This window comes from Galeopterus variegatus, unplaced genomic scaffold, assembly GCF_000696425.1.
Source record: "Galeopterus variegatus unplaced genomic scaffold, G_variegatus-3.0.2 Scaffold9421, whole genome shotgun sequence".
NCBI lineage: Eukaryota > Metazoa > Chordata > Mammalia > Dermoptera > Cynocephalidae > Galeopterus > Galeopterus variegatus.
Genome location: NW_007735532.1, coordinates 17,455 through 32,458, shown reverse-complemented (window position 1 = coordinate 32,458; position 15,004 = coordinate 17,455). Strand labels below are relative to the sequence as shown.

Here is a 15,004-nt window from a genome sequence, read left to right as displayed (position 1 = left end):
AAAAGAAAGACATGGTGTCTTCAACAAACGATCTGTGTACTAACTGTTCCCAAATCTATATTTCCAGGCTGCATGCCTTTTTCTGAGCTCTAAATCTATATTTCTAACTGTACTCTTGTATTCTCCAAAATTGTACTGGGTGTGTCACTTGGAGAAGCAGAAAAAGGAAACAACCTTGAGGACAATGCCAGATTGCTCTTGCTCAATGAAATGGCTCATCTATATATTGGAATGAGTCCCAGAATATTGCCACTGGAAAATGTTTAGATGTCACCAAGAAATTCAGATAACTTATAATTGGCTACCATATTAGTCCACTTGTTCTAAACATGAATGGGACTTAACCTGTTATCATTCTTTCCGTCTCCTACCTCCTCCTTTCCCACCATGATCAGCCATGCCATTGCTCTCATCCTTCTCAGTCAATGACTTTCTGTTCTAACTCACTGAGAGAATAGAGACCGACTTATAAGGACTCACCACTTTATGTCCCGTAACCTAAAGTTGATTTGCAACCATGATCATCCTTATCTCTTTTCCTTGTATCTTGTTTGTTCCTTCCTTAATTTACTCTTTTACTCATTTATTTTTTTGACAAACATTTATTGGATACTTTGGTGTGCCAGACACTGTGCTAGGTGCTGCAGCTGAGTCAGTGAATTAAACACAATCCCTGCTGACAAGGAAAAGAAAGACATGGTGTCTTCAACAAACGATCTGTGTACTAACTGTTCCCAAATCTATATCTCCAGGCTGCATGCCTTTTTCTGAGCTCTAAATCTATATTTCTAACTGTACTCTTGTATTCTATAGACACTTCATGTACAACATGGGCGAAACTAAACACTGAAACCTGTTCTCCTTCACTTATAGTCCTCATTTAGGTAAATTATACCATGCAATTAATAATACCTCATTAAGGTAGATTATGCTATGCAATTAATAATAGTGGTAGCTTACATTTATTATTTCCATGTTCTAGGCACTGTGAGGAGTACTTTATACAGATTTGTGCACTAAATTCTAATAACTACCTTGTGAAACAGGTACTGTTCTTACTAACCCTTTTACAGATATGCAAACTGAGGCTCCAGGTTGTAAATCACCTTGCTTATGTCACATAGTTAGTGGCCAACCCTGGCTCTGGCCCCAGAGGGTGAGATTCCAGAACTCAGGCTCTCAGTTGTCGTACCACTTTCTCTCATTGGTTCAAGTGAGTCACCTTTGACTCCTTTCTCTCCTACTTTCTACACATCTACTCGCACCGTCTACTGATTCTATTCCAAATGTATCAAATTTCTTTCTATCCTCACTGCTATTTACCTATCATGTTAGGCCTTTGCTGGATGATTCATATTACCTTGCCCGTATTGTTGCATTCCTTTCTTAACAAATGTCCTTGACTTTGGGCCAATCCTTTTCCTACATGAAGGACAGAGTGATCTCCTTCAAGCATGTATCTGATGATATATGCCTTGCAATCACCCAATGACTTTTCACAACCTTTGGAATCTTGTCCAAATCCGTCAATATACTTACTATATTTCCTGATCCCTGCTTACCTCCTCAGTCTCATGTTTTGTTGCCCAGCTTTAAGAAGCTACTTGCACTTCTCTGGAATGATTGTGTTCTTTCACCTGTACAGTTCCCACTGCATAAAACATCTTCTTTTCCTTCTTCACGGACAAAGCATCTATTAATTCACAAAACTCAGTGTAGGAGTCCTCATTTCCAGAAAGCCCTTCTGATGCCTACTTCTCTCTAAGCCACCTAGGTCAGGTGCCACTGATCTGTGTTTTTTACTATGATAACACTTATTCCTTTATGGCTTTATCAGTTTGCTTTCCTGTTTTTTCTATTAGACTATAAACTTCTTGTGAGCACAAACTGTCTTGTTCATTTTTTTATCCTAGTTGCTGGCACATGATAGATTTTCAATTAAATCATAGGTGAGGAGGGGTAAATCTGTCTTAAATCTGTATATCTGCTCCTTCCTTCCATTATTTTCCCATTCCATATAATAACATGCTGGAAGGAATTGTAGTAATTTAACCAGACCATGCTTAATTCCAGGAAAGCACTTCCACTGTGCACTGTGGTTGGTTTAGTATTGTGCACAATACTAAAGTCTATCTGCTCCTTCCTTCCATTATTTTCCCATTCCATATAATAACATGCTGGAAGGAATTGTAATAATTTAACCAGACCATGCTTAATTCCAGGAAAGCACTTCCACTGTGCACTGTGGTTGGTTTAGTATTGTGCACAATGCTAAAGTATTGATTTGATTGCTCTTAACTTCTCTGGAATAATGTCTAATTGATTCCTAAAGAAATTCCTGGAGGTCTATTCTAGCACTTTTTAATCACTAGTTAAATATTTTTCTGTGAATTTACCCCGAATCTGAGCCTATTCTTATTTTTCTTGGTAAAACAGAAAATGTACTGGTGCATTCTTTTCTCCCTCCCTTCCCTTATCTGAATTTTATGTCTGCATAATGTTTCAAATGTTTGTCAAGTAGAATAAGTCACAAAGCCGAACTTCTGTCTGAGGAAACCTGGCAGGGTGTCAGTTCTGCACGTTGTAAGGGGCTTTCGTCACTTGACTTTACAAATGATCTTTAAAAATTCATGGGTGCTCTGTATTCCTCCTCTTTCACTCTCACAATGATGCCAACTCTCTCACTGAGTCACTTCCTTATTTTCTAAGCTAAGAACTGCTGCCTGCAGGAAATATGGGGAATTTTCCCATAGTCATAAATCCCCATAAAACTCAAACAACAAAGGCCCAGAATGGAGAGGCATACGATGCTTTGCTTACTTGAAGCTACTATATAATTATGGTCAGGGCAAAGAATTCAGGGTTATAGGCAAAAGTCACCTGTGTTGTTTATGAAAGCTTGCAGTTTTTTCTTTTCCAAAATGTTACCTATTTATATACCAACTAAATGTGCTAAGTGTTTTTACATTATTCCACCTACTTTATGTGCATATGTATTTGGCCTTGTTTAATTTTCAGAGCTAACTTAAATTTATTCAAGTTCTTCTCATGTACTCCATGCATCTCTGAAGTGTTGTATGTGACTCCAATGGCAGGGCCAAACTTTCTGTTTTGGATAAAACCACTTATTCTTTTAATTGCATCTTCCCACCCTCCTTGGCTCATTCTTTCTTTATTTTGTCTCCCAACTGGGAACATCCCCTAAAACTCTGCCTTTGGTCCTCTGGCCATGTTCCAAGAAGGAAATAGGTCTTCTTATTTCTAGCAAAGTCTCCCATCTTCTTTAAGCCTCCTAAATGTACACAATCCTCTAGACCTCAGTTTTTATCAGTCTGTCTTTCCCTCTATTTAAATTAAATCCTAGTCCTAGTCATACCTTATTTCCATTATTCTAATGACTTCATTATCTGATACCACTTATCTGATCCTGACCACTCACAATCTAATATTTCCACCATTTTCAGTCTCCTGAAAAAAAATCTTCACAGCCATTTTATTTATTTTTTTCTTTTGGCAGCTCTCTGGTACAAGGATAGAGTCATTTTTGATTCTTTCATTTTCTTCATCCTTTATATCCAAGCTTATTTAGGCATTTATCAATATGTCCCTAGCTGCCATGAGAGGTACCATGGATACAAAAGTGAGTAGAATAGTGTTTCTGCCATTGTGGGATGCACAATCTCGGAAGAGAGATAGGCAATTGAATAAATTATTTTTAGCAACATGGGGAGCTGTACAGACGAAAACACAAAGTACTACAAGGGAATGGAAGGATCACCAAACCCTATCAGTGGAGGTCAGAAAAGACTGCTCTGAGAGGTGACCTACTAGAGGGTGGATTGGAAGTAATTGGTCACACAAGAGGCTATGAATTTTTAGGTCTGTAGACACATGATAGAGTGTAACAGTTAAGGAGACTGAAACAGGGAAGATGAGTTTGGGAAAGTAAGCAGGGAGCAGATCATAAATTTCCCAGTATGCCATAAAAATGACCTAGGTTTTCAAAGTAGAAGAAACAGGAAGACTGGAGTATTTCAGGCATTATAGTGATGGTCTCAAGTTGGCATTTTAGATGATTCTTACAGCACATTAGGAGCTGAATTGGAAGAGGGCAATTAAGAGGCAGGGAGATTGGTTAGGAAATCTCTGCAAGTTCAGCAGGGCAGGGAGACCAGCTTCCTCACTTCCAGTGCAGAGAGGAAATGATGAGACTGGAGCTGAGGGAGTAGCCATGGAAGGGACAGAGTGGATGTGATTTCAGAGGAAAGAATTCCAGGTATAATGACTACAGAAGAGTAGGGAGTTTCGAAATTGGCATTTAGGACATAAAAAGAAGGAACTGATTATGGTCCTGAAAATGGTTAGACAGATATCTGGAGTGGAAACTGCAAGGGTAAAGTAGCCACTGCCTGTAGAAAGCGATTTTCTTCCGGTCTTGCTCAGTAGCCTGATGAGGAAGCTGAGCAGGCAGATGTGGGTGCTGATACTGCGCTTGATTTTCTGGCCTCCGTGATCAAGCCTCTGGCTATATGTCTTCCAAATTTATTTCCCATGTCTCCCTAACATGAACCTTTGGCTCATATCTGGTCATCTGGTCACCATGCCTCAGACGAAACACGCTTATTTTCATTCTGGGATTTTTTCCCCCTACTCACAATACAGTCATTTCCTTCCCTTTTTCCCTTTTATCTGGAATGATCGCTCCTCTCATTTTTTTAACTACCCATCCCCAAACCTCTATTCCTTTTCCATCCTACCAGTGCCAAGTAATTTACTTTAATCTTCACCAGTCTCTCTTTATTTAAGATTTTTCTTGCCCTTATGGTTGACTTTATGTAAGCTCTGGAGCAGGATCACTGGGTTCAAATCCTGGCTTTGCCACAACTAGCTGTGTTACCTCGGGCAGGTTACTTAGCATCCCTGTGCCTCCAAATCCTCCTCTATAATGAGCTCCTACTTCCCAGGATTGTTATGAGGATTTAGTGAATCAGTTCAACATACTTTGAACAGTGCAGAATACATGATAAAAAGCTCATAATGCCTAGCTTCTTGCACTTATCGTACTTATTATGCACTTCTTTTTAGGCACACAGTAGGAGCTCAGAAGTATTACTGATTTGATCTTACTAATATGATGTGAGATGCTTGGAAGACCTATCTGTTATAACCTCCAAACTTTGTCTTCTCCTTCAGGAAAAAAGTACAAGTCTATATTTTTGATATTTCATGAATAAGGAGGGAACACATGATATATATATATTTTTTTGTCTTTTGTCTTTTTTCCGTGTCCAGCAACGGATCGCAACCCTCAGTGTTGCCCCCGTACCGGACTGGGGACTGGCAATGGGATCGCAACCCTCGGGGTCGCTCCCGTGCCTCGCTCAGCCAGTGAGTGGGAGCCGGTCTGTATGTGGGATCCGAACCCTCGGATGGGAGCGCCGCCGCGCTTCCCAAGCGGCGCACTATCCAGTGCGCCACCGGGCCGGCCCGGAACACATGATATTTTAAAGGTAATATATTATTTAAATATAGTAAGAGTTATTGAGTGCTTATTATGTACTAGGCATTACTCACAGCAACCCTGTGAGTGAAAATTATTAGTATCCCATTCTGTGTATAAATAAACTGAAGTATGAAGAAGTAAAATAACTTATCCAAAGTTATAGTTAGTAGAAGAGCTAGGACTTGAACTTATGTTTTTCTAACTCCACAGCTCATGTTCATCTGCTTCCCAATATATGAATAATGTATGAGACTCTTGCTCTAACTCCAGTCTTAGCTGGGAACCTGAAAATTGTGGAAAAGAGTGGAAGTGTCAAGAGTAGGAAGGGCAATACAGGTGGGGAAAAATTACATGAGCAAAGTTGTAAAGTACAAATGAGCTTTGCATATGTGGGAGGTTCTCAGGAGACATACCTAACTCTATGGGGAAGGAAAAAGTGTAGATCAGACTACTCTTCTGTTTGCATTTTGTGCCATGCTTGAGAATATCATTGCCTGCCCCAGCTAAGAATCTGGGACTCCTTTTAGAAATTTCTCTCTTCTCCCTCTGCAAAATTAGTTATTAAATCCTACTAATTTGCCTCCTAAATATTTTTTATCTACATTCCCTCTTGGCCACCCCTACTGCTACCCCTAACTCAAGTCTTCCTTGCTTCTTTCCTGGGTTGCAACAGCCCTCATTCCTATCTCCCTGGTTCTGGGTTGGCTCCATCATACAATTTTAAGAGCAAGTTCCCAAAAGTTTCATTTGCCATGGTCCTTATGAAAGGCATTCAGTACTTTAGAACCAAGTTTAAATGCCTTCAGACAACAGACAGGGCCTTCCATGGTCTTGCCCTGGGCTCATCTTGGTTACTTAAACAGCAACTTCTGCTGGCCTGAATGTCTTCTTGTTTCTCATGTTGGCCTGGTTAATGCCTATTCATTCTTCCAGAGTGGGAGTGGCTCTCACTCTGTTGGGGGTTTGCTCTCCAGCCTTAAGTACAGCAGTCAACCCTTTCTCATTTCTCTTCTGTATACAATACAGGCTAAACCTGTGTTTTCCAATTGTTTCTTAATGCTCATGTTTTGTGTTTTACTAAAAGTTTCATAAGAAAGTGACTATGATTGGTTCTCGAGAACAGAGCCTGGCATGAAAGTGGTGCTCAATAAATGTTTATTGAATTGAAAAGATAATGGCTGAACATAGCCAGAAAAATGATAAACGTGCTATTTTAGAGGGCTTTGAAAGTAAGTCAGAGGAGATTGCAGATATTTCTTTTTGAAAGAAGATGATGTGTGCACATTGTTTTAGGAAAATTAGTCACATGGGAGCACTTGGATAGATTTATTCTCATCTTTATACCTCTGCTCATAATGTTTTCCTTCCCTGGGTTGCCATCCCTTTTCCTCCCTGCCCCTCCTGTCCAGGGTTGCTTTTTCATTGTGCAGGGTATTTTAAAGGCTCCTGAGAAGACCAACAGGATTTTGTATAACAAAGTGAATTATTATCTGAGTCTTCCATATTTCTAAGTCAGCCTGTTCTGTTTGGAGGGGGTATCATCCTAAAAAGTCTTATCCACTGACACAATTACCATCATACTGGCTAGGTGCACACTGGTTATTTTGGAATCAAAAGGCATTTGATAAAAGACAAGGAAATTTTAGTTAAAATTGGAGAAAAATATGGCACAAATACACAATTTTTCATGGAGCAAAATAGAGTGCTGGACTTGACCAAGCCCTTAAGTATGCATGAATGTATGTATTTGTATACATACATACATACATACATACATACACTGACAAGCAAAAAACGTGCTGGAAAATATTTAATAATCATCTCTCCATAAAAAAAGAGGGGGTCCTGAATTGTCGTATTTGCTAATTTCAGTGGTGAGTCCTCCGACCATGGCCAATTTTAAGTGACGGTTGTGATGGCGCTTGCTATGTCTGAATGTCTGTTTCCTCCGAAGCTCATATAGAAGCTTGATCCCCAATGTAGCAATGTTGAAAGGAGTGGCCTGTTAGGAGGTGATTGGATTGTGAGGGCCCTGCCCTCATGAATAGATTAGCCCATTAATGTGTCAATGGATTAATGGGCTACCATGGATGTGGACTGGTGGCTTTATGAGGAGAGCACATGGATGTGCTTTTGCTCAGCCTCTTGCCAGGTGATTTCCTGCACTGCAATGGGACTCTGTAGTGAGTATCTACAAAGAAGAAAGCCCTCACTAGATGCATCCCTCTGATGGTGGAGTTCCCAGATTCCAAAACTTTAAGAAATACATTTTTTAGACAAATTATCCAGTTTCAGGTATTCTGTTATAAACAACAGAAAACTGACTAATACAGAACTGAATGCAGAATTGGGTAGAGAAACTAACAATCCGCTCTTGCAAAGCTTATACCCTTTGGCTGCAACACTCCACTGTGTATATACACTTTGAGGAGTCTACTATGTGCCTAATGCCATGCTGAGGGTACTGGGGCTGCAATGCACTACTCTTAAGGATGTTAATGAGAGTGAAAAGACAGACAGGCTAACAGTGATGCTGGACAAGAACTATGAAACAAGAAACACATGCAAAGTACTGTAGTTATAGTTAGGGATTAAACTATATAAATCTGCCTGAGAAATTTAGGGAAGGCTTAATGGGGTGCATGAGACACCATTTGATTTTACACTTGAGAGATAATTGGAAGTTTTCCAGATGAAGGGCATTCCAGCTGAAAGAGCATAGCAAGTTCAGAGAACTGCAAATAATTCAATATCACTGGAGCATGAAGTACAAGTTGGAAGAGCCACAAGAGATGAAGCTGAAAATGTAGGAAAGGGGCAAGATTTTATCTGTTATGCTAAGGTGTTTAAACTCTAGGCCTCAGGGAATCATATTTTGATACTAAACCTGTGTATTAGGAAAATCCCGTACTCAGCAATGTTCAGAATGATTTGGAGGAGAGTGGCATGGGAGTCAGAGGGGCTGGTAAGGTGTGTGCTGAATAGGGCAGTGAGAAGAGGTGAAGCAAGACAGTGGCAGTGTGAGTGGAGAAATAGGTCAGCTATGACAGACATGAGATAGAGTCCCTGCGATGTGGCTATTGTGTAGATTTGGGGGGGAGGGGCTCATAGGAGAAAAAGGCACTTAGAGGGACTCCCAGGATCCTGGCTTGGAAACCTAAAATAAAAGAGAAAGAAAAAGAAGTAGAGGTTTAAGGGGGAAAATAATGGCTTTAGTTTTAGACATTTTGGATTTGATGTAATTATGTGACATCAAAAAGAAATTGTGTGTATAGGTCAGGAGGTGTCTTTTCTAGGGCTATGTACTGGAGACTCATAAGTGGTAGTTGTAAGCATGGGTAGAGAAGAAATTCTGTAGAATGACAAGAGGCAGGCTGGGGAGGGGGATGGGAGTTTGGTGGAGCAGGACCACAATCTGGTTCAGACTTCTCTCGCTAGACAGTTCCCTTCCAAAACTCCACCTCAAGGATACTAGGCTCTTCTTTCCCCAAATTTGCTCAGTCCTCTCCCATAGACCCCCCTCCTTTCTGTTGACCTGTCTTTCTTCCTCTTCTTTCTGTCTCCTTATTGCTGCTTTCAGACATTCAGGCCCTCTTCACAGGCCCAGCTCGAATACCAGGTGCTCCATAAAGCCTTCCTCCACTTTGGCTTTCCCCTCACCCATGCTGTGTCCTCTATCATAGAGTAGAACGGTCTGCCCAGTATTATTTGTGAACATGGCCAACACTGACCTCTTTGAAAGTGAAGAGCTTGTCTCACATATCCTTGTGGCTTCCACACCTAGGGCAATGCTAGGTGATCTTTGAGTTGTGAATACATGTTTAATTAAATTGGGAGGGATATTGAATATGAATGACCTCCTGCAAAATTTTGCTTAATGTTGGTCCAGCTCTAGTTTTGTACTTTCCCCCAACTCATTAAAAAAAAAAAAAGTAAAAGAGACTAAGAACATAGATACAGCCTGACTTCTACCTGTGTGGAACTTGGGATATCTGCATTTTGAAAAATTCATGAGAAGCTATGTAAAGAAATTTAAAGTAGTTTGTCAAGGTTAGCTGATTTTAAGATGTTTTTCATGTGGCCAAATTTGATATTTCTAATGCTTGATTAGTCAAATAAAATCCATAATGAAAATTTTGCCATTAAACACTTAGAGCTTCTATTAGGACTGTGTTACATGGTTTCCTTACCAGTTATACTGTAAGAAAAAGAAAAGACATTCGAGTGACTCAACTGAAAATAAAATTGGTAGCCTGATCAATAAAATATTCTGAATATCCCTGCATCCTGTGGAAAGCAAATATTTGGATTGAATGTGCTTATTCGTATTATGGCCCTTTACCGAGATGTTTAGTCATTTCTGTGCTTTCAAATACCAAAAGATCTGATCAATTACATAGAAATATACAGTCAATGATAGAAATACTTGATCTACATAATGCTGAACACCTGAATTGAGTGAACTGAGGGAATCTTTTGGCATTGTGTGGATAGAGCTGAAATGTAACAAATGTGATCATTTAAACTGTGCTTCTTCAATATCAAAATGACCAACTGTAAAACAAAAGATTTAGTCAATCAGATAATCTTTTTGTCTACACAATTCCGAGCCATAAGTTTGAGTAATTTATTTAAAAAATTTACCCAATATTTAGGTGGTTACCTAAAATACAATTGAATCTCTGAATAATAGGAAAAAAAGATTCTGGCTTGAATTTTCTAAGTAGGAGATGTAAGTTGAAAACAAACAAGCAAACAAAAAACTCACATTTGTCTCTTATATATAAATGATCTTTTACTTCTTTTTTAAATGTAGTGCTTTTAGGCTATGTACATTTGACTTTGATAGCTCGGTTAGAAAGACACAGTCCTGATGAGTATTTATTAAAACACACATTAAACTTGCCTAAAAAATACAGAGAAAATATTAAAATAAAAGTCGTTGGGTTATAGAAAGTAGAGGTTTGAACCTATTGAAGATTTAAGAAAATAACTATTTTGGAAGAGGATAAAAACAGATCAAGGATTACCAGGTTTGGACAAAACTGTCTCTTCTTCACAGCTGTCACTCCCAATCATCAAGGACCCACCATTCTTCCCAACTCAGAACCCTAGTGCCATAGTGAATTATCCTCTCTACATCCTGTGTCTATTATGGTTACATCACACCCTTTCTTTTCTTGAAACACTTCTCTGGTTTATGTCTTACTTTAAATTCTTCTGATAGAGGATCTTACTACCACATGCCTGTATCACTACCATGTTACAGAGTGATCTTTCTGCCACCAGTCTCTCGCCCTTCTGATCTGTTGAGATCTGCCACCAGATCTTGCCCTCCCTGACAGCTGTTAGATTTCTCAACCCCAAACACCCCTTTCATTATTGCTGCTTCCTGCTCACAACTCATATTCTTTCTTGCTCTGTATTAAGTTCAAACTCCTTTCTCTGCCTGATTGTCAGGATCCTCCACAGCCTTCTCTCTCTCTCTCTCTCTCTCTCTCTCTCTCTCTCTGTGTCTCTCTCTCTGTCTGTCTCTGCCTTTCTCTGCCTGATTGTCAGGATCCTCCACAGCCTTCTCTCTCTCTCTCTCTCTCTCTCTGTCTGTCTCTGTCTCTGTCTCTGTCTCTCTCTCTCTCTCTCTCACACACACACACACGTCTATCAATCCAATCTTACCTTTTTATTTTACTACCCCACCAAATAAATTATTTATTTTAGTCAACCAAGTCACTCCATCCCATAAAAACCCCACCTTGCCACTTCTTCAAATCCATTCAAATCCATAGTATTTTCATCTCTGCCACCACGTCTCATCTTTTGTCCTTTATGTGTGGAATGCTGTCCCCTCTCAACTTTTACTTTTCAAATCATCCTCATCTTTCCAGAGCCTTCTCAAATGCCACCTCTTCCAAAAAAAAATCTCTGATCCCTCAAGCCCCATAATTTCTTTCTTTTATCTAAATTCCCATTTCATCCCTAATCAGAACTGAATTACAGGACACATTGTTTAAATGCACTCATATTGATTTATAGGTCATCCCATGTTTCTCAGTGAGGGTGTTGCTGGTATTTGAAATGAAGACACTTTTTTATTGTACAGAACTGTCTTTCACATTGCAGGACATTTGGCATCTCTCACTGCCGAATGCTAGCTGACAATGATGTTAATGTGACAACCATAAATGCTCTGAATGCATTTCCAAATACCCTGATTATTAAAAAGTTTCTTAAAGAAGTTACTATACCATATACACATCTGCTCAACCAATAATATTTGTTTAAAAGGTGAATATATATTTTAAAAAATCTGCAGTTCCCTTGCAGTTGCCAACATTATATAAAAAAACTAGGAAGGAGACTAATTAACACTCAGGTGTTAATCACCACTCCAATGTAGGTGTCTCTTATAAGATATTTTACTGGACCCTCACACTGATCCTGGATATTGCTATTTATCTCATTTTATAGATGAGGAAACTAAGGGTCACAGAACCCTGCTTATCCAAGGTCATATAGCTTGATTGGAACCCTGGCATTTATGCCCAGAGTTATTTGGTGCAAGAATTCTTTGGCTTTTTCTTCCATCACACAGTTTCTATAAAGACAGCTTATCTAAGACAGCTTTGAAATAAGAGTGTGAACATGTAACATAATTAGCAATTTACAGCACATTATTAATGATGATAGGTACTAATGACTGTAATTGAAAGAAAGGACATTAGACCAGACAAACAATTTTTTAGGATTTATAACAAGAATATAAATTGAAGTCTAATGAATGAATTTACTCATTGGGCTTCCTTGCTGTAGACATTAACCATGTTTGGTCTCTAATTAAGATGTACATATTCCTTATTCTCTTATTGTATTTGCTAATGTTTGTCTTGGCAGATGGCCAACAGATCTCTCTGAATTTCCATTAATCAAGTTTTGGGTAATAGATGGCCAAATGTGCCCTGTATTAGGTAACACTGCTTGATCCAAAGCAATAGAAGTCTAAGAGATGGTTACAGTTGCTTAGGTCTTCCTTTCTATCACCTAGGTATCTCTAATAATGGTGTTCTATAAACCAAGTACCACGCTATCATCTAAACTGCTCTATATATTTCTTTTTAATTACAGTTCATTATTCATTTCATGCACTTCTGAAACACCCACATTTTTTAGTAGTTTATTTCACTGTGTGCCCATTTGTCCAATTGTAAGTTTTCATAAATTAGCTAATCTGGAGTTTAGGAAATAATAGCATGGGTGATCCATATCCATGCTTTAAAAAGCACACTCAGTTTCCATCTATGTACTCTGAAAGCATTCCCTGCAGAAAAAGATGACAAAATTCAATCCATTTGAAAGAACCAGTATTGCTGATTTCGAATTTTCTCTTTCAGCTATGAAAATATATATTTACCATCTGTTTATTATATGTAACAAAGAAAGAAAAGGAACAGAAAGCTAAGTTTGTAAGTGACTTAGAATAACAGTGTAAATACAGATAAATGTGTATATGATATAAATGCATTTTATTTCTGTATTGTCTTATAAATCATATCTACTATAGTAAAGTTTCATTGCATTCATCAGTAAAACCACTATTCCACTGAAGGGACATTCAGGCTATCTGAAAGCATAAAGAAATATTTAGTTATGCTTAGCAGGCAAAACAGACATTTAAAAAAATTTAATCATCTTTTATAACAAACTGAGCTTGATGTTGGACCTTTTATTAGAACATTTCCTGAGCAAAGTGCATTTTCAGTTTCTGCATGCTGGGACACTTTGTAGAGAGCTGGAGGAGAGGGTTATAAAATATTTCTCTACTAAGACTAACAGAAATAAGTCCAGGAACCTTTCTCAGTTGTGTGTCTTAGTTGTGAGTAACTATAGAATAGCAAGAAAAGTTTTATTATTTTGACTAATCTATCCTCAAATTATCTTGTCAAATCTTTGTCTTGTGATAGAATTCTTAAAGACTGTTCTTTGTCATGAAATAAAATTCTTCCCTACAGAAGCCAGAAATGGTGTAAATATTTTGATATTTCTGAGGGGCACAAACATTTTACAGGTGGATTTCTAGAGTTTCTGCTTATATTTCCTTATAAATTAATAGCACCTGAACTGATACCTACTGTTGTGCTATATAATTTTACCCACTTATTTTTAGATCTTTAGTTGCTTTAGAGATGGATTTGATATGTAAAGCAGCAGCTTGCACTGTGAAGCATTTGCATGATTGTGTTTTGGTTTCTCCATCAGCTAAGTAGGGCAAAGTTGATCCCACCACACAAGAAACTCTCTCACACATTTCCTCTATTGACTTAGAGGTTCAGTTTTGCTTACCTGCTTCCTTGAAGATACTGTGCTGTTGAAACATCTATTAGAGGTGTTTAAATTCAAATTCTTGTTTTGATGGGTTGAGTCATTTTTCCATGTCTTAGAGTTTTCTTTAGGATCTGAAGGAATGGGGTTTAAGAAGAGGATTCTAGCTATGAATCCATAGAGGACGGTGGCCAGGATCATTGGTACAACATAAAACACACCAAAGTCCATAAGGTAAATTGGTGAGTAGTAATTCCTCGAGATCTTGTAGCCACAGGATACCACAATAGTATCTTTGTAGGTGCTAATATTGAGGTCCAGCAGGAAGAACCAGAGCATACAGTAAATGGATGTAAAAGCCCAGACAAAGACGATGATCTTTTTGGCTCTGGAAAATGTGCAGAGAAACTGGGCTTTGATAGGGTGACAGATTGCAATGTACCTCTCAATGGTAAAAGCTGTTATTGAGCAAGAGGATGCATTAATTCCCAAGTACTGGAGGTAAGTAATGCAGAGGCATCCAACATAGCCATAGACCCAGGAACCGTAGATACTGTCTGTTATGTTGGGGAGGCCTGCAGCCACCAGGACCATGAGATCAGCTACTGCCAGACTCACCAGGTAGCAATTTGTGGGGGTCCTCATGTGCTTGGTTCTCATGACCACCAGGACTACCATGATGTTGCCCACAATGCCCAGACCGCAAATAATGAGCACAAGTAAGATGGTGACCACTTGATATTCTAGGGCCACCACTGCTCGTGGCTGAAGCTGTGTTTGGTTCAGTTCACTGACTGTCTCATTTTCCATCTTTAGAGGCTTGAAGTTTTTCTGCAACACTGACTTCTCAAAACATCTTCTTTCGGTGCCCACCTTAATTGCAGTGAGTCTATCCCCCTGTGAAGGGTTATAGGACACATTCATTCACAGAGTCACCACTTCTAATCAAGTCACTGTCACAGGTTTTTGGTTTTTTTTACATTAATAGGGCTCATATGTACTTCTGAAAACTTCTTTTATTGCAACTCTAGTGTAGAATTGAGTGTTTTGACCAGCTCACACCCACAGGGACTAACTAATTCCCTCTTAGTGAAGAAAAATGCTTAAGAAAAGAGAAATAGAAAAAGCTCCCTGTTTTGAAAGAGTGCCCAGTTGAAAAACAAAACTGTATCTGCTAACTGAAAA

General features: G+C 38.9%; 1 protein-coding gene across 1 annotated transcript in view; it reads right to left on the bottom strand.

Moving 5' to 3' along the window:
• The window catches only part of TRHR (thyrotropin-releasing hormone receptor), a 38,194-nt gene extending 23,483 nt beyond the window's left edge, over positions 1-14,711 (bottom strand). The window contains exon 1 of the mRNA XM_008593632.1: positions 13,841-14,711. Coding sequence (XP_008591854.1) covers positions 13,841-14,629 — 789 coding nt within the window. The 5' untranslated portion in view covers positions 14,630-14,711. The remainder of the gene's footprint in view (positions 1-13,840) is intronic.
• Positions 14,712-15,004: the final 293 nt, after the last annotated feature.